We start from the raw sequence: 23,561 nt of genomic DNA, 5'->3' as shown, positions 1-23,561 counted from the left end.
GATTTGTGGATCCTGAAAAATCCTTGCATTCCTGGGATAAATCCCACTTGATCATGGTATATAATCCTTTTCATGTATTGTTGGATTCAGTTTGCTAATATTTTGTTGAGGACTTCTGCATCTATGTTCATCAGTGGTACTGGCCTGTAATTTTCTTTTGTGGTATCTTTGTCTGGTTTGGGTATCAGGGTGATGGTGGCCTCATAGAATGAGTTTGGGAGTGTTCCTTCCTCTGCAATTTTTTGGAACAGTTTCAGAAGGATAGGTGTTAGCTCTTATCTAAATGTTGATAGAATTTGCCTGTGAGGCCATCAGGTCCTGGACTTTTGTTTGTTGGGAGTTTTAAAATCACAGTTTCAATTTCAGTGCTTGTGATTGGTCTGTTCATATTTTCTGTTTCTTCCTGGTTCAGTCTTGGGAGACTGTACCTTTCTAGGAATTTGTGTATTTCTTCCAGGTTGTCCATTTATTGGCATATACTTGCTTGCAGTAGTCTCTTATGATCCTCTGTATTCCTGTGGTGTCAGTTGTAACTTCTCCTTTTTCATTTCTAATTTTATTGATTTGAGTCCTCTCCCTTTTTTTCTTGATGAGTCTGGCTAAAGATTTATCAATTTTGTTTATCTTTTCAAAGAACCAGCTTTTAGTTTCATTGATCATTGCTATTGTTTTGTCTCTATTTCATTTATTTCTGTTCTGATCTTTATGATTTCTTTCCTCCTACTAACTTTAGGTTTTGTTTGTTCTTCTTTCTCTAGTTCCTTCAGATATAAGGTTAGGTTGTTTACTTGAGATTTTTCTTCTTTCCTGAGGTAAGATTGTATTGCTATAAACTTCCATCTTAGAACTGCTTTTGCTGCACCCCACAGGTTTTGTATCATTGTGCTTTCATTTTCATTTGTCTCTAGGTATTTTTGATTTCTTTCTTGATTTCTTCAGCTATCTACTGGTGGTTTAGTAGCATATTGCTTAACCTCCACATGTTTGTGTTTTTTATAGGTTTTTTTGTAGTTTATTTCTAATCTCATAGCATTGTGATTGGAAAATATGTTTGATATGATTTCAATTTTCTTAAATTTACTGAGGCTTGCCTTGTGTCCCAGCATGTGGGCAATCCTAGAGAATGTTCTGTGGGCACTTAAGAGGAATGTGTATTCTGGTGCTTTTGGATGGAATGCTCTACAGATATCAATTAAGTCCATCTGGTCTCATGTGTCATTTAAGGCCTGAGTTTCCTTACTGATTTTCTGTCTGGATGATATGTCCATTGATGAAAGTGGGGAGTTAAAGTCCCCCACTATTATTGTGTTACTGTCAAATTTTCCCTTTATGGCTGTTAGTATTTGCCTTATATATCGAGGTGCTCCCATGTTGGGTGTATACATATTTACAATTGTTATATCTTCTTCTTGGATTGATGCCTTGATCGTTATGTAGTGTCCTTCTTTGTCTCTTATAACAGGCTTTCAAGTCTATTTTGTCTGATGTGAGTATTGTTACTCCAGCTTTCTTTTGATTTACAGTTGCATGGAGCACCTTCTTCCATCCCCTCACTTTCAGTCTGTATGTGTCCCTAGGTCTGAGGTAGGTCTCTCGTAGACAGTGTATATATGGGTCTTGTTTTTGTATCCACTCAGCCAGTCTATGTCTTTTGGTTGGCGCATTTAATACATTTACATTTAAGGTAATTATCGATATGTGTATTTCTACTGCCATTTTCTTAATTGTTTTGGGTTTGTTTTTGTAGGTCTTTTTTCTTCCCTTCCTCTTTTGTTCTCTTCTCTTGTGGTGTGGTGACTATCTTTAGTGCTGTGTTTGAGTTGCTTTTTCTTTTTTTGGTGTATGTATCTATTGTAGTTTTGGGGATTGCTGTTCCCATGAGGTTTTGATATAACAGTCTATATGTACAAGGCTTTTTTGTTTTTTTTTAAGTTTCTAGTCTCTTTCCTGCCTAGAGGAGTTCCTTTAGCATTTGTTGCAAAGTGGTCTGGTGGTGCTAAATTCTCTTAGCTTTTGCTTGTCTGTAAGGCTTTTGATTTCTCTGTCAAATATGAATGAGAACTGGGTACAGTATTCTTGGTTGTAGAGTATTCTTGGCTGTAGGTTGTAGGTTCTTCCCTTTCATCACTTTAAATATATCATGCCACTCCCTTCTGGCTTGAAGAGTTTCTGCTGAGAAATCAGCTGATAACCTTATGGGAGTTCCCTTGTATGTTGTCATTTTTCCCCTGTTGCTTTCAATAGTTTTTCTTTGTCTTTACTTTTTGTCAATTTGATTACTACATGTCTCAGTGTGTTTCTCCTTGGGTTTATCCTGCCTGGGACTCTCTGTGCTTCCTAGACTTGGTTGACTGTTGCCTTTCCCATGTTAGGGAAGTTTTCAGCTATTATTTCTTCACATATTTTCTCAGGTCCTCTCTCTTCTCCTTCTGGGACCCCTATAATGCAAATGTTGGTGCGTTTAATGTTGTCCTTAGGCTGTCTTCATTTCTTTTCATTCTTTTTTCCTTATTCTGTTCTGCAGCAGTGATTTCCACAATTCTGTCTTCCAGGTCGCTTATCAGTTCTTCTGCCTCAATTATTCTGCTATTGATTCCTTCTAGTGTATTTCTCATTTCAGTTATTGTATTGTTCATTTGTTTGTTCTTTAGTTCTTCTAGGTCTTTGTTAAACATTTCTTTCATCTCCTTAATCTTTGCCTCCATTCTGGACCATCTTCACTATCATTATTCTGAATTCTTTTTCTGGAATGCTGCCTATCTCCACTTCATTTAGTTGTTTTTCTGGGATTTTATCTTGTTCCTTCACCTGCGACATAATCCTCTGCCTTTTCATTTTGTTTAACTTTCTAGGATTGTGGTTTTCATTCTGCAGGATTATGGTTCTTCTTGCTTCTGCTGTCTGCCCTCTGGTGGATGAGGCTATCTAAGAGGCCTGTGCAAGCTTCCTGATGGGAGGGACTGGTGGTGGGTAGAAATGGGTCTTGCTCTGGTGGGCAAAGCCTTGCTCAGTAAAATTTTAATCCACCTGTCTGCTGACAGGTGGGGCTGTATCCCCTCTCTGTTGGTTGTTTGGCCTGAGGCAACCCAGCACTGGAGCCTACAGGCTGTTTGGTGGGGCTAATGGCGGCCTCAGGGAGGGCTCACGTCAATGAGTACTTACCAGAACTGCTGCTGCCAGTGCCCTTGTTCCCCTTGGTGAGCCATAGCCGTCCCCTGCCCCTGCAGAAGACCGTCCAACACTAGCAGGTAGGTTTGGTTCAGTCTCCTATGGGGTCACTGCTCCTTTCCCTTGGGTCCTGGTGTGCACAAGACTTTGTGTGTGCCCTCCAAGAGTGGAGTCCCTGTTTTGCCCAGTCCCGTGGAAGTCCTGCACTCAAATCCTGCTGTCCTTCAAAGACAGAATCCCTGGGGATTGCTAGTCCTGTTGCTGGGCCCCCAGGCTGGGACGCTGACGTGGGGCTCAGAACCTTCACTCCATGGGAGAACTTCTGTGGTTTAACTGTTCTCCAGTTTGTGGTTCGCCCACCTGGCAGGCATGAGATTTGATTTTATCATGATTGTGCCCCCCCTTCCCATCTCACTGAGGCTTCTCCTTTGTCTTTGGATGTGGGATATCTTTTTTGGTGGGTTACGGTGTCTTCCCGTGAATGGTTGTTCAGCAGTTATTTGTGATTTCGGTGCTTTTACGAGAGGAGGTGAGCACACGTCCTTCTACTCCGCCATCTTGAACCAATACTCCAGAAGATTCTTTCTTGATAAAAATTAACTAGAATATGTCTGAATTTTGACCATTCTGAGTTAATTTTTTATCATGTTGTGTCTTTTCAATGTAAAGTTACTTCTTTTAAATCTAGTAACGTTTTCTTGAATGAATTATAATTGCAAGCATTTATTCTTTTCTTTAAAAAAAATTTACTTTTTCCAGAAAGTCTAATTAAGTATATCCTGTGTGTGTGTGTGTGTGTGTGTGTGTGTGTGTGTATGTGTATATGTATATATATAATATATAATTGCCTGTCTTTTCTCTCTAACCTTTAAAAATTCTCTTCGGTTCTATTTCATTTTGTTTACTTCTCCTATTGTATCCTTTATGTCCCCTATTGATTGTTCTGCAGTGTTTCTTTGCCTTTGTGTTCCAATTTAAGAAAATGGTTTGCTTTCTTCTTTCCTGGGTTCTGCTAGCTCAAAATTAAACTCTTCTGGTTGTTAAGCCATCTTTTCCTACAGTTCTTTACATATCTACTTTGTGGTCTTCTTTCAAAGAAGTGAATGCATAAATTATTTAAGAACATTAAAATCAAAGTTTCATCTGATATGTGCCAATTTTTGTGTGTGTGTGTAAATGCATGTTTGTGACAACTTTTATCTCTTGCTAAGCTTTGCTATTTGTTTCCATGTCTCCTTATTAATATCTTTGTATGAATGCCAGGCTAGTTCCTTTTAAATTGCTTATTACTGAATGAGTTGGCTGGACCAGAAAGTTTGGGGTGCAGGGTGGGGATGGAAGCACAGGTTATTTTTACAGCTTTTACAACCAAAAGACTGCCTTGATAGCATCAGATAATCTGACAGACTGTTTTAACCAAATACTTCCTTTAAACAAAACCACATCAAGGATAGCTTCCGCTCTAGCTTGCTCACTCCAATTTCTATGTGGCCTGCCATAAACAAGGGATAATGTTTTTATACTTCAAAAACAAGCCCCCCATCTTCAGGAAGTACAATTTTCTGTCATATTCTATGTTCTGCTACCACTGAGCATTCTCAACATTCCATGCTTTTACTCTTCCCTTCTTTACATGTAGCTTTTGCCAGATCTTAACCTGCTTAAGCAGCCTTTGCCTGTATTTTGTTGTCCAGGTATTATACCTGTCTTCTTAGTTTTGCTTAATGAGAAGTGAAGCTGTACGGGTAGAAATATGTGTTTATTTTCCTTGTTGCTTTTGTGTGTTTTCTAGGGAGGTCAAGGAGCAGATATTGACTTACCCTTAATCATACCTAAATAGTCTATATTCCTCATAAACATATAAATAAGAGGCTTTCTATAATACTAAGCAAGCACTGATTATAATTTGTTTCCGTATAATATGCCTATTGGGCAAGAATGTGTTGGCCAGAAGATAAAAGCATGTGTAGTCACACTGGTAGTTTTGTTTCTCACGAAAATTAATGAATTAGCATTCTAACTTCATATATTAATCCCTATTTGCTTGATTAATGTGATTTATTTGGAACTTACCCCTTACATAAATAAATTTATTCTTGTTCAGTTACTGAACCTAGATTGCTGAGGTTTATAAGAAATATTATGAAATAGCAAGCAATGCCCAACATACTACTTTGATCAGGTTTTGTTACAGAAATAAATTCCACTCCAAGAAAAGAATAATACATGTAACAGCTGCTAAATCATAGAATGATTCACCTGGCTCCTTTAGTCACATCATTCTTTCCTTCTTCACCTTGTTTATGAACATTAACTAGTGTGCTATGTATTCTTTTGGGTGTTTAAGCTTTTTAAATTCCACTGAGGTTTTACTGAAGTGGTTATGTTGATGTAAACTAGAATCTTATGTATGTTTAATATGACCTCAAATTTTCCATTATCACCTTCTCCCAGTAGGAACTTGGTAAGGTCAAGTCCATGATACCTCACTATTTAGAAAAATATCGTATCTCAAACTTACATTCTTTCTCTTTAAGTAACAATAAAGGCTATTAGAAACATATCTTAAACCCTGTTATTAATAAATATAACCTAATTCAAAGGTCAGAAAATACTGAGATAACCTAATTTTCTTTGGCAAAATTACTATCTTTGCTTTTCAACCACTGAGTTAGTCAAAGGTATACTTAAAGGTATGTGTTTGGTTAGATGACACATTTAAAAAGATAAACTCCTGAAAATTAATCCAAATAATAGAGAAATATTCAGAGAGTTGGCAGATACAAGTTCCTACATTCTATTAAAAACTCTTTGATCTGGATAGTGAATTAAGTTCAAACTAAACAAATAACAGATTAATAAATCAGACAAAAATATAAAAAGAAAGTTAAGCTTGGGAAGTTAAACGTTATTAAGAGGAAGACTTCTAAAAACTGAAATAAAAAATAAATACAGACAATAAGAATTTATTACCTTCAGGTCGATATTGTGCAACAATTGTGACAGCTTGGCCAGCATTTTTTAAAGCAGCTGCTGCCTGCTCATGGCTGGCAGTTCTGAGGTCAACACTGTTTACCTGTAAATCAAACCACATATTAAATTTGAAAGAAAATCATCACACTGATTAGAAATCACAATAGCCTATTCTTTGAGCAGGCAGAGATTAAAAAAAATTACTTGCAATTACTTTATCACTAAAATATTTTCTTGTTCTGATTTACTAAAAATATGTTATACAGTAAAACAAAAATATATTGTATAGTCAATCAAAACAATTTTATTCACTTAAAATACTATGTTTACTGTCAAGTGAACAAATCCAAAACATTTTCCCCTAAGTTTTCCAGAAGGTTGTCTATCAATCTCGAGAAATGTACCTTAATTTGACAACTTGAAAAATCAACAAGTGTCATCATTTTGTACATTTCATTTCACCAGTAACTCAGGCAATGAGGGAAATTCATTTTGATTACAGCATCCTTTCAACTCCTGCCACATCTTCACTATTACTCATCTCAGTTTCAATTCTCTTCCTTCCTTTCCAAAACTAAACCTTCCATTCTTTTGGAGTAACAGGAAAGCAATTACTTTAAGTATTAAAATGGCTCAGATTTTACGGACTGACATTTAAATACAGTAAATGTTATTAAATGAGCAAGAAGACTTTTTTTGACCACAGGGACTTTCCTTGGGTAAAATAATTAATGAGGTGATCAATCCCACTCTAGAAGAATAGGCAACTTCATTCTTATTTCTGAAAGGCTGCCAGCACCTAGTATGCTGCAAGGTACACTGTCTTTAGAGACTGAACCTTTTCCACTACAAGAAAAACTTAATAGGACATTAATGTGAGCATTAAACTTAAATGTAATTAACTTTAAATATTTAAGTTGGCTTTTTCCCTTAAGAACCATGAATGAATAAAATATAGCAATGAGGGCTTCCCTGGTGGCGATGCAGGGGACACAGATTCGTGTCCTGGTCCGGGAAGATCCCACATGCCGTGGAGCAGCTGGGCCCGTGAGCCATGGCCGCTGAGCCTGCGCATCCGGAGCCTGTGCTTCGCAACGGGAGGGGCCACAGCAGTGAGAGGCCCACGTACCACAAAAAAAAACAACAACAAAAAAAACAGCAATGTTTGGGACCTTTACTGAATATTTTTGGAAAGAAGAACTGTCGCACAATTTTAATATGACAGCCTGCTTCATTGACACCTAATCTAAAACCTGTTAAAAATTACATACCAATTTTGGAAAATCTGACTATAGCCCAGAAATTCCTGGGATCATAAAATTTACATAAAAGAACATATTTAATGTTTAATGTAAAACATTTAAAGACCTGATGTTTTACATTATCTATAAAGGATATTACTATGTAACTAAGTTAAAATGTACAGACACCTCTCGAATGAAAATCAAGATCCAAAAACCTTAATCTGAACAAGTGTAACATAATGTGGCTTTATTAGAGAATATCTCTAGCTTAATATCTTATTAGAGAATAACTGAACACAATGTATAAATAGTTCTACCTTGAACATAAAGAAAATCCTCCTAATTTCTAGCAGAAAAAATTAGAGAATAAATATAAAAGGTAGACAAACTTTCACAGATTATTTTAGAAAAGATCACAATTTTTAATGAATTATTCCTGAGCATTGGATCCCTTTGCTACAGAAAAGATCTGAAAACAACCTACACAGATTCAAAGGAGAATAGTTTGTTAACAAGACTACAAATTAAAAATGTTCCTAAATAACACCAAACATTTTAATGGAATACATTATCAAGGATACTTTAGAAGAAACCCTGGTACTGAGAAACATATCGTGTAAACAGATTTAGGGTCACTTTTTTATGGAGATACAATTTATATAAAGTCCAAACTTTTAAAGTGTACTATTTAGTGTTTTTCAGTACATTCACAAGCATGTGCAACCATCACCATGCTTTAATTCCAAAACATTTTCATCAGCCCCCACTCCCAAAAAAACCCATTACCCATTAGCATTCATTCCCCCCTTCCCTCTCCCCTTAGACCCTGGCAACCACTATTCTACTTTCTAACTCTAAGGATTTGTCTGTTCTGTACATTTTAAATAAAAGGAATATTACAATATGTGGCTATTGGTGTTTGGCTTCTTCACTTAGCTTGTTTTCATGGTTCATCCTTGTTTTAGCCTGTTTTAGTACTTTGTTACTTATTATGGCTGAATCATATACCCCATTGTATGGAGATTCCATATTTTGTTTATCCACTTTGTTAAATTTATTCTTTTTGATACTACTATAAACAAAATTATTTTCTTAATTTCACTTTCAGGTTGTTCAACTCTGGTGTATAGAAACCCAACTGTTTCTTGTATAGTGATTCTCTGTCCTGCAAACTTGCTGAGCTTGGTTATTATCTCTGATAGTTTTTTTGGATTTCCTAAGATTTTCTATATATAAGATCATGGCATCTGCAAATAAGAGATAATTTTCCTTCTTCCTTTTTAATCTAGAAAGCTTTTATTTCTTTTCCTTGCCTAACTGCCTAATCTAGAAACTCCAGCACAATGTTGAATAAAAGTGGCATGAGTGGACACCTCTGTCTTGTTCCTGATCTCAGAGGGAAAGCTTTCAGTGTTTCAGCATTTAGTGTGACATAAGTTATCAGTTTTTCATAGACATCCTTTATCAGGTTGAGGAAGTTCTCTACTATTCCTAATTTGTTTGGTGCTTTTATGATGCAAGCTGTTGGTTTCTGACAGGAGCTTTTTCTGTTGAGATGGTCATGTGGCTTATATCCTTAACTCTATTAACATGGTGTTTTACTTTGGTTATCCCTGTGTTGAACCAACTATGCATTCCTTGGACAAATTCCACTTGGTTATGGGGTATAATCCTTTTTTAATGCTGGTGTACAATCCTTTTTTTATGCTGAATCCAGATGGCTATTTTGTTGAGGATTTTTACATATAAATTCATAGGGGATATTGTAGTTTTCTTTTCTTGTGATGTCTTTGTTTGGTTTGATATAAGAATAATATTGGCCATGTAGAATGAGTTGGGAAGTGTTCTTCACACCTATTCCCTTTTTGGGGAAGAGTCTGTGAATGGTGCTAATTCTTCTTTAAACGTTCTATAGATTGCACTTGTGAGGCCATCTGGTCCTGGGTTCTTTCCTTTGTGGGAAGTTGTGATTATCAATTCAATCTCCTTAATTGTTACAGGTCTACAGTTATAGTTTCCATTTCTTCTTGAGTCAGTTTCAAAAGTTTATGTCTTTCTAGAAATTTATCAACAATTACACAATATGTATAACTATATATCACACATAATCTATATAACACATGTATTATAAAATGTCCTTAGATTTTGAGAAACAATTTTTTTCCTAAAGTCTACTTTGATACTTGTACAGCCATTTTATGTGTTTCTTGGTTTCTGTTTGCATAGCATATCTTTTCCAACCTTTTACTTTCAATGAAGATTGAATCTAAAGTGTGTCTGTGGTAGAAAGTATATAATTTGATCTTTTAAAATCTACCCTGTCAATATCTGTCTTTTAGTTGGAGTATTTAACCCATTTACCTTCAATGTAATTTATCGAAAAAAAAAGATTTATGCCATCCATTTTGCTATTTGTTTTCTTCACACCTTGTCTTTTTTGTTCCTCTATTCCTCCATTATTAACTTCTTTTGTAAAATAGGTATTTTCCACTGTACTATCTTAATATCCTTTAAAAAATTATACATATTTTGAGTTATTTGCTTAGTGGTTTCTCTAGATCATAATTAACATTTTATAACTATTTACTTTGAATTAATACCAACTTAGTTTCAATAGTATATAAAAACTCTGCTCTTATAATTCTGTGCCCTCTATACCCCCTGTGATACTACTGTCATATAAATTACATCTTTATACACTGTGTGTGCCCATCAACACAGATTTAAAATTATTGCTTTATTTAGTTGTTTAAATTATAAAGGACAAAAAAAGAGTTACAAACAAAAAATGCACTTATGCTGTTTTACATTTACCTATATAGTTACTTTTAACAGTGCTCTTTATTTCTTCATATGGATTTGGGCTACTCTCTAATGTCCTTTCTTTCTGGTCTAAGGGATTCTCTTTAGTACTCCTTGTAGGGCAGGTTTACTGTCTATAAGAGAAGTTGAGATTAATAACTTCCTTAGCTTTTGTTTACCTGGGACTTGGATTTGTCCTTCGTTTCTGAAGGATAGTTTGACTGGGTATAGAAACCTTGGACAATGGCTTTTTTCCTTCTGGCCTCCATGATTTCTGACAAGAAATCAACTGTTAATCTTACCCTGTAATCAGTGATTTCTCTTTGCTTTCAGGCTTCTCCCTTTGTCTTTTGATATTTGGTTATGATTTATCTGTGATGTGGATCTCTTCAAGTTTATTCTACTTGTAGTTCACTGAGCTTCTCAGATGTGTACAATGTTTTTCATTAAATTTGGGAAGTTTTTTGCCATTATTTATTCAAATATTCTTTCTGCCTCTTTCTCTCTTTTGTCATTCTGACTTCATTATACATACATTGGTATACTTGATGGTATCCCCACAGGTCTGAGCCTCTGACAATTTTTCTTAATTCCTTTTTCTTTCTGTTCTTCAGCCTGGGTAGTCTTAACAGATGTATCTTCAAGTTGGCAGATTTTTTTTCTTTTGCCAGGTCAAATCTGCTGTTGAACTTGTCTAGAGGATTTTTTTTTTTTCATTTCAGTTATTGTACTTTTCAACACCAGAATTTCCGTTTGTTTCTTTTTCATAAAAGAAATCTCTTTATTGACATACTCTACTTGGTGCGTATTGTTCCTATACTTTCCTTACATTCTTTAGACATGGTTTCCCTTAGTTCTTAGAATATATTTAAAATATCTGATTTAAAATCTTTGTCTAGTAGTACAGTGTTGGGCTTCCTTACAGACAGTTTCTACTGATTGCATTTCCCCCTATGTACATTTTCTTGTTTTGCTGCATGTCTCAATTTTTTGTTGAAAACCAGATATTTAAAATAATATAAAGTAGCAATTCTGGGTATAAGATCTGTCCTCCTACCAAGGGCTTGATATTACTGCTGTTTGTTATAGTAGTTGTTTGGTGACTTTTCTGAATTCTGTAAGGTTTGTACTGTTTGTTGTATGTGCCAGTGAAGTGTCTGCCTGATTAGCAGAGTGGTCAGTTAATGACTGGACAGAGATTTCATTAAATGTGTGCATGCTGGGTAATGCCTTCAACAATCAGCTAGGCAACTGATGATCCTGCCTTAATCTTCACTTCTTTCTTGCACAGAGGCTCATGGTCAGCCAGAGGTGAGAGTTTAGGGCCTCTTCAGGTCTTTCCTGAGCAGGCACACAGTCCAAGACCATGCATGTGTCCTCCTAGATTCCAAAGTATAAGAGCTTTTCAAAGGTCCTATGGAGAGTTCACTCCCTAGCTTTTCTTTTTAAGTTTATTTTTCTTTTTTTTTTTGCGGTACGCGGGCCTCTCACTGTTGTGGCCTCTCCCGTTGCGGAGCACAGGCTCCGGACGCGCAGGCTCAGCGGCCATGGCTCATGGGCCCAGCTGCTCCGTGGCATGTGGGATCTTCCCGGACCGGGGCACGAACCCGTGTCCCCTGCATCGGCAGGCAGACTCTCAACCACTGCGCCAACAGGGAAGCCCTCTTTTTAAGTTTTTGATTAGTCTACTGTTTGCCCCAACTGTTGCCAATGTCTCAGGCAGCCATAATATGCCTTTAATTGTTTTTGCAATTACCCCAGGGGAAAAGGCTTTTGCACTGGTGGAGCTTTGAATCAGGTCAAATACAGGGAACCTTTCAAATACGATGTTCCAAGAACCCACCAGACAGGTCAAATTATGACAGTTCTTTGGAAAAGAAGCTCTGAACGTTCTACCACCATTTTGCTCTCTCTAGTGGCTGTTGGGCCACTTGTTCTCACTGAAAAGGTGGGCTCTTTTTCAAGGCTAATGTGGTGATAGAGAGCCAGGGATGGGACTTAGGCAAATTAAAATTCCACAAAGCTCATTCTTACAGAGATTCAGCAATTTTTTTTTTTTTTTTTGAGTAAACACTTCCTGAATGGCTGTCAGTCTTTGGTTAATTTCCAGAGTTCTGAAAAAGTTTATTCTAAAGACAATTTTGGTCACTTTTCTCACTGTTTTTATGAAGGAGAGAATTTTTGTTGAAGTCTCTTGGGTCAGTTTCCATGTTTCTAAATTTTCAGGGAATATCAACTATATCCTGCCCTATGCTTGTCATCACTGTAAATAACAGTAATATTTCCATTTATAACCATAGTGAAAAATGCACTGTTCAACATCTGTACAATAATAAATCTTGACTTCAAAAGCTTCTTTCTTCAACAAAATTAAATATATCAAAGGGAATATTTTATAAAAAATTATTTATTTCCCTGCCTTCCCAAATATTTTGCTTTTCTCAGTAATGTGGGTTATCATTAAGAACATCAATAACAGGGATGTCTTTAGAACAGTGGTTCACAAGGTTTGGTCCCAGGAGCAGCAACATCAGTATCTCATGGAAACTTGAAAGAAATATAAATTTTCAGATCCTATCCAAGTCACACTGAATCAGAAACTTTGGGGATGGAATCTAGGAATCTGTTTTTTAATAACACCTTGAGGTTATCCTGATACAAGCTGAAGACTGAAAATAGCTAAATTTTGTGTAAAGAGATACTTAAATAAGTGTTTCTGGGTTTTATTTTAGTTTTGAATATCTTTTCTCATGTTTTTCTCTTGTTCTTAAGGTCCTGCCTATTGCTTCTCAGGGTATTTCCCTAGGGTATTTCCCTAGAGCAGCTTAGTAACCATTAAAATATTTAAGATTATGGATGCATACTGACAAACAGAAGGCTGAATTTAACTTACAGTAACATTAGGGCAAGCAACTGGTTGGGAGGGTCTGGGACTTTCAGTTTTAAAACTTAGCCTAAAGGAGTTTCCAGACATGGGGCTTTCAGTGCTAAAACTGGGAAAGTTCTGGGTGAACCACATTGTGTTCGTCAGACTAACATATTCTAGCAGTGTGACAGTAACCCACATAAAGAGGTCCCACATGGACAATTTTAAAAATATAGATTTTTGTTTTGAGTTTTTCACACATACCTCTAAGCCAACTGAGAATTAATTTTGACACAAGGTGTGAAGTGAGGCTCTAAGCTAATTTTATTCCACTAAGCAACTAGCTAATTTCTCCAACATTTATTTTTTAAAAATTCATTCCTTATCACTAATTTGCCCTTACACTGTAAATTATTTTTAAAACTTAAATTACAGTATAACTTACAAGCAATAAAATGTACAAATTTAAACAGTTCAGTTGGAAGGATTTTTGACAACTGTATATGCCCATGAAACTATAACCCCAAACATATCTTTTCCATCAACCAACCCAGAAATCTCCATTATGCCTCTTTATAATAGGACAATTAGCATCAACCATGTTCTGACTTATCAATACAAATTAGTGTTGCCTGCACATGATTATAATTAGAATCATACAGTATGTATTTTTGTGGTGTGTTCTGTTTTACTCAACACGATGTGTTTTAGTGTCATCCATGCTGTCTGAGTTTTATTATGGATAGGCTATTATGAACATTCCTGTTATAGTGTAAACATAAGATTTCTTGGATAAAATCTGGGTGATAAGGTTAGGTGTATGTATAATTTCTTTAAAACTTCCCCAAAAGTTCTTGTAGTGGTTGTGTAGTTTTACATGCCCACCAGTAAAGAATAAGAGTTATAACTGCTCCACATCCTCTCTAATGTTTGTTGTCATCATTATTTTTTCTTTAGCCATTCAACTGGATAGGATATGTATTTCACTATGGCTTTAAAAATATTTTTACTCAGGCATAATTTACATTCAATAGAGTAATCGTTTTTAGTTTACAGGTAAGAGTGTTGACAACTGTGTATGTTGTATAGCCACTGCCACAATCAAGATGTAAAAAAGTGACATTGCTCCCACCAAAATTCCTGTCTAACCCTGTTTTGTTTATTCATTGTGTTTTTTGCCTTGCCCTGATGCCTAATGTTAAGTAAATTTTCATGTGTTTACAAGCCACTGATACACCTTGTTTTGTGAAATATCTGTTTAAGTCTTTTGCTCATTTATTTATTTATTAGTATTATTATTTTGGCTGCATTGGGTCTTCATTGCTGCATGCGGGCTTTCTCTAGTTGCAGCGAGTAGGGGTTACTCTTTGTTGTGGTGCGCAGTCTTCTTATTGCGATGGCTTCTCTTGTTGCAGAGCACAGGCTCCAGCTGTGTGGGCTTCAGCAGTTGCAGCACGCAGGCTCAGTAGTTGCGACACGTGGGCCCTAGAGGGCACAGGCTTCACAGTTGTGGTGTGTGGGCTCTAGGGCACGTGGGCTTCAGTAGTTGTGGCGCACAGGCTCAGTAGTCGTGGCTCGCAGGCTACAGAGCACAGGATCAGTAGTTGTGGTGCATGGGTTTAGTTGCTTTGTGGCATGTGGGATCTTCCCGGACCAGGGATTGAACCCGTGTCCCCTGCATTGGCAGGTGGATTCTTAACCACTGTGCCACAAGGGAATTCCCCTCATTTTTAAAAATTTATTTATTTGTTTATTTATGGCTGCATTGGGTCTTCATTGCTGTGCATGGGCTTTCTCTAGCTGCAGTGAGCGGGGGCTACTCTCTGTTGTGGTTCACAGGCTTCTCATTGCGGTGGCTTCTCTTGCTGTGGAGCATGGGCTCTAGGGTGTGGGCTTCAGTAGTTGTGGCACACGGGCTCAGTAGTTGTGGCTTGTGGGCTCTAGAGCACAGGCTCAGTAGTTGTGGCACATGGGTTTAGTTGCTTCCCGGACCAGGGCTCGAACCCGTGTCCCCTGCATTAGCAGGTGGATTCTTAACCACTGCACCACCAGGGAAATCTCCCCTCATTTTTAAATTGAGTTACTCATCTTTCACTGCTGCTTTGTGGGAGATGTTTATATATTCTGGATATAAGTTTTTTGTGAGATATATGTACTGAGAATATTTTTTCCCATTGTACAGCTTGCCTATTTGGTTTCTTAATGGCACATTTTTTTATGGTTAGTGTTTAACATATCTTGTCCAAGAAACTGTCGTCTACCTCAGGGTTGCAAAGATATCCTTCTATGTTTTCTTCCAGGAGGATTATGGTTCTGGGCTTCACATTTAGATTTATAAGATTTATAATCATCTAGAATTAATTTTTATATCTGGAGTAAGACTGAGTTGAAATCTGTATTTTTCCATAAAGATATCCAGCTGTTTCAGCATCATTTATTAAAAAGACTTTCCTTTCACCACTGGACTGACTTGGTCCCTTGGTACCATTTAAGAAATCTTTGACTAATCCAAGTTCACTAAGATTTTCTTGTATGTTTTTTTCTAGAAGTTTAGTTCCACAATCCATTTCAAGTTAATTTTTATAGATGATGAGTGGTAAGGCTAAAGCTGATGAGTGGTAAGGCTAAAGCTATTTTCTTCTTTTCTCTACTTATTCTACCAGTTATAGAAGAGGGTGTTTAAATCCCCAACTCTGTAGATTTGTCCATTTCTCTCTTTAGTTCTGGGAATTTTTGCTTTATGTGCTTTGAAAGGATTACTAAGTACATGCACAATGAGGGCTGTTATGTCTTCTTGAAGAAATGATGCTTTCATTATTATAAAATCTCTCAGAAATAACACCATTTGCCTTGAAGTCTATTTTGTCTCATATGAATATAGTCACACCATCTTTCATATGTTGTTTATATAGCATAATTTCTTCTACTCTTTTACTTACAACGTATGAAACTTTATATTTAAAGTGAATTTCTGACAAAGGGTCTATATTTGGGTCTTGGTTTTTTTGAACTAAGCTGACAATTTCTGCATCTTAATTAAAGTGCTAACTATAATGTAGATATTAATATAGTTGCATTTTAACCTCACACCTTGGCACTGCTTTTTTCTACCTTGTCTTTTCTTCCTTTCCTACCTTTGTTTGGAATAAGCATGTATTCTTTCATATTTCATTTTATTTCCTGTATTGACTTACAAAAACTATACCCTTTTGGAGTATTTTTAGTGTTTCCTCTAGAGATTATAACACGCAAGTATAAATTATCACAGGCTACTTTCAATTAATTTTACACCACTTCTCAAACTGTATAAGAACCATTCTCCCCCTCTCTATTTGTGCTTTGGTGGCCTTATATCTTACTTCTACATATGCCATAACTCACAAAATACGATGCAGTTATTTTATTTTAAAGAGCCAATCATCTTACAATGAAACATGTAAAATTATTTTCTAAAAATGTATCTTTTATACTTATCCAGGTATTTACCCCTTCCGTTATTCTTATTTCCTGTCTGCAGATTTAGGTTCCATCTGATATAATTTCTCTTTAACCAGAACAATTTCTTCTAGTATTTCTTGTAGGTCTGTCAAGAACAAATTCTCTAAGATACTGTCTGTTTGAAAATGTCTTTATTTCAACTTCATTTCTGATGACTAATTTCAGGAGATACAGGATTCTAGGTTGAAGGTTTTTTCTGTCACCACTTTAAAAATACTGTTCCATTCCTTTATGTCTTCTAATATTTCCAGTGAGAATCCAGCTGTCATTTGTACTGTTCCTACATATGTAATGTGTTTCTATGTTTACTTTTAACATGTGCTCTTTACCATAGCTTTCTAGCACTTTACAATGTATCTAGGTCTGGTTTCCTTTGCATGTATTCTGCCTCGGCTTTGCTGTGCTTCACAGATCTGTGGGTTGATATCTTTCATCAGTTTTTGAAAGTTCTTTGTCATTATGTCTTCAAAGATTCTGTCTCCTCTTTATTGTCTGACGTCTCCTCTTTATTTCCATAGACCTTGGATGTTCTGGTCTACTTTTTTCCCGATTTTCCCTCCACCCCTCCTGATTTACGTTTCAGTTTGGAAATTTTCTTTGACATATGTTCAAGTTCACTGATTCTTCCCTCTTCAGATTCCAGTGTGCTGTTATGCCTTTCAGACAAAATTTTCACTTGTGATAGTTAAAAAAAAAAATTCTAGCAATTCCATGTGACTCATTTTTCATATGTTCTATATCTTTGCTGAAATTCTCCCATCTTATCATCCATATTGTCTACCTTTCTCCTATATCCTTTAGTATTTTTATCATCATTTTATCTTATTTTAAAATACCTGTTTGATAAATCCAACATCTGAGCTTTTTCTCAAGTTACTTATATTGACTGTTTTGTCTTGACAACCAGCTTTTCTTTCTTTTTTGCATGTTTTGTAATTTTTAATTATAAAGTAGACACTTGGGATAAAATAACAGTAGAGGTTGAAATAAAAAATAAATAATATTTAATTCCAGAATTGGGAATAACCCTTGTGCCAGGCAACCAGAGTGGGGCAGCTGTATCTATATGATCTGTAGTTGAGCTGCTACTGGATTTTGTTGTAGCTTTTAGTTTCAAATGTTTTGAGAGCAGAATTAAGACTTTTCTTTCTGAGGCACTTAGGCTATGAGCACTGGTAAAATTCCCTTTACTGGTGTAAAGATCTCATCTCATTACACACACACACACACACACACACACACACACACACACACACACACCCCTTTATAACCCTGCTGCCAGCTTCTGAGGTTGCTGGTAAGTTTTCTTTGCTCTCTAGACCTGTCCCAGGCTTGCTGTTTCTTGGAGGTATCTCTGTCCACACTGCCTCAGAGGGCTTTTTCTCAGCTTTCTTGCCCTGCTCTCATCCCTGAGCAGCTCAAAGTACGGAGTTGCTGAGATTAGTTTTCACAGATCTTCTGCTCAAGGTCCTCTATTTACTGGCAGGTGCCTTGTATTTTGGGATGCTCTGTATGACTCAGTAATAATTTTTTCTTAACTCCCTGTTGTTTCACAACCTTTGGTTTACAAGCTCTGAGGTCTCAGTGAAGACCCATGGAAAAGAGTTGGCAGGTAGGTACAGACTTGCTCTGCAGCTTCCCAGGGGTTTTTTTTTTATCCGTTTCACCAGTCCACTGAGGCCATTACATGTTAGGGTAAAGTTTGGCTGGTTCCTCACTATCCCCGTCTAACCCTTCTCTTCCTCCCACTGCTCTTCCAAGGAGCAGCTGCCATGGGTGTCTTCTCTTCTATGTAGGGCTAGTTACTATCTGGAAGTTACTTTACTTAGGTCACTTTGAATCCTCAGTTCTCTGATGAGTTTAGTTTTTCTAAACTTATCCAGATGGTTTTGGTTGTTATGGTTAAGAGTGATGGTCTCTTAAGGCCCTCAACATTCTAACACTGTAACTAAGGTGTATTTCTGCTTCACAAATCTGTTCTAATAATCACTATTTTTGGGTAGTACTATGCTATTTTAGTTGCTGTAGCCTGAAGCATATGGGTACAATTTCCATTTACTTGCACTGCATATTAATAATTTCCTTTATTTTCTAAAATTGTAGTACTATAATCCTTAACAAAGTACCATAGCCTATTTGAAGACTCAAATTCCCAAGACTTTCATTCAAATATCAGTTAGTTATACCAATATCTCAGAACAGCTAAAACCAGAAAGAGCTCTACTTCTTTTGTAAATGATTAGCCACCTTCTTTCTGTCTTGGACTCAGTCTATCTTGAATTATAAAGGATCCTCAAAAAGATAGGCTGCAGGAATACGATGATATGTCTAAGTATGTGCAGGGAAGGATCAGGTGGAAAGAGGGACTGCAATCTGAAAACTGCAATAAAAGATCCAATTTTTGGAATGCTTTTCCCATCATGTTCCAGCCACATATATCTTCAGTTTGAAGAGTACTTTCTGATTTTCTTTACTTTATTTTGAAAAAATGATTTAAAACAGTTATCAATACTGAATAGCATTGCTGACCCAGGATATAGGTTTTATCCCTGTATCTCAGATGCTGAAATTTCAGAAAGTGTTACTTAAATTTTTAATTAAAAACAAAACGACATAGCATAATATAGTGGTTAAGGTAAATCCTGCCTATACCACTTATTAGGTTTTATTAGCTACTATGAGCAAATCACCCTCTAAACTTCAGTTTTCTCAATGGAAAAATGATGATAAGAATGATGCTCCCAAGTCTACCACAATCAACTTAACATATTTTTCAAAGAATACCACTCCCCAATTCAGGCAGCACTGAATACCCACATGTGAAGTACAAAAAGTACTACTACATTAAGTTCACAAAACAATGTACTGTAAGTCACCATAAAGTAACATGTATTAGATACCTAGAAACTTCAGAAAACAGAACTATTATTTATAGAATACAGGCTTATCTCATTTTACTGTGCTTCACGTTATTGTACTTTGCAGGTATTGCAATTTTTTAAAAATTGAAGGTTTGTGGCAACCCTGCTTTGAGCAACTCTATTGGTGCCATTTTTCCAACAGCATTTGCTCACTTCATGTCTCTGTCACATTTTAATAATTCTTGCAATATTTCAAACTCTCCACCAGCAAAAAGATTATAACTTTCTGTAGGCTCAGATGATGGTTAGCATTTTTTAGCAATAAAGTATTTTTTAAATTAAGGTATGGACATTGTTTTTTAAGATATAATGCTAATCTAATAGGCTACAATATAGTATAATTATAAGTTTTACATGTACTGGGAAACCAAAATATTTTTTTGACTTGCTTTACTGTAATGTCTGCTTTTTGGTCGTGGTCTGGAACTGAACCTGCAATATCATCGAGGTATGCCTGTATAAGATAAATAGGTTTAAAAGAAAAACCTAAAAGAACATAAGAAACTTTAATCAAGACTCCCCCAAAACCACCAAGGAAGATTTGAAAAAGAATTAGAAAGAACTTCTAGAAAGAAAATGGTACTTTGAAATGAAAAAGTTAGTTTTAGCCTAAAGAGCAGATTAGACACAGATGAAGAAAATTTATGAGCTAGAAAACATATCTGACTGAAATTAAGTACAAGGAGATAGAGTTGATAAATATGAAATTGGGATTAAAAGACATGGAGAACAGAATGGTAATGTCCTCTCATAGAAGTTCAAGGATAGAATACACACAATGTGGGAAAGGCAAAATTTAAAAATATACTGGCTAAGATTCCAGAATTGATGAAACAGGACTCCTCTGATTCAGCAAACATAACGAACTCCAGACAGAATAAATAAAATGCTAGACACAGACACATTTTAGTAAAACTGCAGTGCACCAAAGACTAAGAGACTTAAGAGCAATTGGTGAAAAAAAGAAATCACCTATAAACAACAAAGAGTGATTTTTGTTAAACAACAACAAAAGAAGACAGATAGTATAAAGTAATATGTTCATAGTATATTGAGAGACAACACTTGTCAACATAGAGTTCTAGACTAAATTTATAAGTGAGGGCAAATTAAAAACAGTTCCAGGTAAATGCTAAGAGTATTTACCATCAAGAAATCACGGCTGAAAGAACAATCTAAGAGCTCCCACTAAGGTGCATTTGGATATTTGAGGGACATTTTTGCTTTATGAAATAACTAAGGAGTTCTACTAGCATGAGGATGGGAGCTAGAAAAGCTAAATTTTCTACAGTGATCAAGAGAGTCCTATACTACGAATACAGTCCCAATGCTGTTAGTGACTTGCTGAGAAACACATAAGAAGTGAGATACAAGAAAGGATGATGAACAAAAAATTGTAGAACACTTGGATTAGCTGTTCAAAAACAAAAAGAAAAATGACTAAGTTTGAGGGATATAAAAATGAAACAGAAGTAAAATACTAGAAACAGCCCCATTATAATTAAGGTTTCCCCAAATCTGAGTCATTTGGGAAAACAGCTGAATTACTGATAAACTTTTAGTCTAAAATTGTATGGGTAATAGCCACATAAGCACAGACACAAACTGAAAGTGAAAAATGGAGAAAAGATGAGGCAAATATCAAACAAAAAAGTCAGCAGAGCCACAGTAATATCAGGCATTATAGCTTCTAGGGTAAAAACCATTATTACAAGTAACGAGGATCATTACCTAATGGTAAAAAATTTCAACTCACCAGGAAGGAATGCTGATTCTAAACTTCGATGAACCTAGTAACATAGTTTCAAAGATATACGGAAAAAAATTGCTGCCAGGACAAACTGTTAAACCCACCATTCAGATAAACTTAAAAAGTTTCCTTTAATAACAGATAAGGTGATAACAGATTGAAGTATAAAGAAGATATGAACTATGCAAGTAACAAGGATGAGTTAACAGACATACAGAAAACCTTGCAGTCAACAAATAGAGAATACATACTTCCTTCAATCACATTCATAAAGACTGACCTCTTACAAGTAAGTCAAATACCAAAAGAAAATCTATCATACAGAACATGTTCCCGGTCAACACTGTAATTCTACAATTAAGTTGTAAAATGTTAGAAGAAAATAGCCAAAATATCTCCCATAACTTTAGAATATAAAAAACAAAATGTTTAATAATTAACAGGTCATAGTTAAAATAATAAGGACATATTTTGATTAACATATCCTACCGATATAATACGATCTCCTTTCCTGAGCTCTCCACTAAGATCAGCAGGTCCGCCAGCCAAAATAAAGGAAATAAATATTCCTTCTCCATCTTCACCTCCTACAATGTTGAAACCAAGGCCTGTTGAACCACGATGAAGAACAACTTTTCTAGGTTCCCTGAAAATTAAAAAAATATTGAATACCTTAAAACACATAGAGAACTTGACTTTCTATCAATGAGAATTCCCTATTGATAAATCATATTTCCATATTATAAAAAAAGTCAGATGAAATTTAAAAGTTTTCTAAACTCTGGGGTAAAGAGATTCTTTCCAAGCCTAGAAATTAAAAGGAAAAATCCTAATTTTATATAGAAGCTAAAAATCCTTTTTAACAAGCAAACATAAAACTAAAATAAAAAGGAGAAAACAATGTGGAAATTTAAAAATAATGATATAAAGAGCCTACTCAAAAAATAATACTCATGAAAAGCTGATGTTGCACACACTTTACTGCCTAAGAAACAGTCACTGTCTCTACTTCTTACATGTTGTAAAAGGCAGATATCCCTTTGTCTTAGAGAAGGTAGGCAGGCCCCCTTTCTACTCTCAAATGGATGAATCATGAATAGCCTATGCCAGTCACTGCAATTTCACTCCCGTTTGCTAAGGTGAGGCTATGACCCTATTCTGGTCTCTAAGAAATAACAGGAAATTTTACTGTCACTTCCCAAAGAAAGACTCTAACAAGGCACAAAGCATATTCTGTCCCCATACAAAGCATATTTGTTCCCCTCCTTATTCCAAATCACTCCCACACAAAAGAATGAACTATAAAATCTTTACTGGTTTGGACATATTACAATCATGAAGATAACCAGCAGAATTCCAGAGATACCATGGACCTAGTTTTGCTACACAAATGTTAGAAATGCCCATCTCTATACTTTCTATATAAAGTAATTAAATATCTTTATTTCTTAAGTCACATCCCTCCAATTCATCTACCTATCTCTGCTTTCCATCCATTCTAAGATGCATCTCTTTTGTTCCCTCCAACTCCCAATTTAAAATCTCTGAAATCAGAATACATCTTACCACTAATAACGTTTCACATTTGCTGCCACTTATACATAATTGTGTGAAAACTATTTACATCTTCCGGTAAGACCATGAAAATTCCAAGAGCTGACTGTTTTAGATATGATGAATCACAGAATATCATTTGAGATTAGAATGTATCATATTTGATAAATATTTTTAAAAATTAATCTGCTTTTTCTAAAACACTGCAGAAAGCTCTTGGTAACAAACGGCTTAACAGAAGTAAATATTTCTAAAAACTGAATTTTAGGGATCCTTCCATATAATGTGGAATTAACCTTCTTAAATATTTGTCTGCTCAAAACTTAAAGTGGTGTTTTCTAGTCATACATAGGTATTCACCATTAATCAGCTTTGTCAGTTCACTTACAGGATTAACAAAATTATACTAAATATTTTCTTGTCAAAAATAGCAAAATTCAACAATATGTTGTTTAGGAAATATATACATAAACACCTATATGAAAGAAAAAAGGGAATAATAAATCCAAAATTCAGGAAAGGAGTTAACTTGGTGGGGCAATGTAGGAGAAACAGGGTAGGATCAGGGGCACAAGACAGGTTTCACTATACTGGTCTTATTTCCTTGTTAGATTGTGGACTCATGGTTTAGGGTTCCTATAATACATTAAAACATATGTATGAATTATAATTTTGCATTAGCAAATAATAATTTAAAAATACCCTGCTGAAATCCAATAGTATTTCCAGAGGAAAATAAATTGATTTTTCAAATAACATAAGCATTTGAAGAGATGCTCAACATC

General features: G+C 35.7%; 1 protein-coding gene across 9 annotated transcripts in view; it reads right to left on the bottom strand.

The window, feature by feature from the left end:
* DLG1 (discs large MAGUK scaffold protein 1) overlaps positions 1 to 23,561 on the bottom strand; it is a 295,589-nt gene that overhangs the window by 77,312 nt on the left and 194,716 nt on the right. For all 9 annotated transcript variants that reach the window (XM_060099334.1, XM_060099338.1, XM_060099339.1 and 6 more), the window contains 2 exons: positions 21,712 to 21,868; positions 6,142 to 6,244 (listed from right to left, as the gene is read on the bottom strand). In XM_060099334.1, coding sequence (XP_059955317.1) covers positions 6,142 to 6,244; positions 21,712 to 21,868 — 260 coding nt within the window. The remainder of the gene's footprint in view (positions 1 to 6,141; positions 6,245 to 21,711; positions 21,869 to 23,561) is intronic.

The sequence above is a fragment of the Mesoplodon densirostris genome, chromosome 5 (genome assembly GCF_025265405.1).
Source record: "Mesoplodon densirostris isolate mMesDen1 chromosome 5, mMesDen1 primary haplotype, whole genome shotgun sequence".
Lineage (NCBI taxonomy): Eukaryota > Metazoa > Chordata > Mammalia > Artiodactyla > Ziphiidae > Mesoplodon > Mesoplodon densirostris.
Note: the sequence above shows the minus strand (reverse complement) of the source record. Positions and strands in the feature narration are given on the sequence as shown.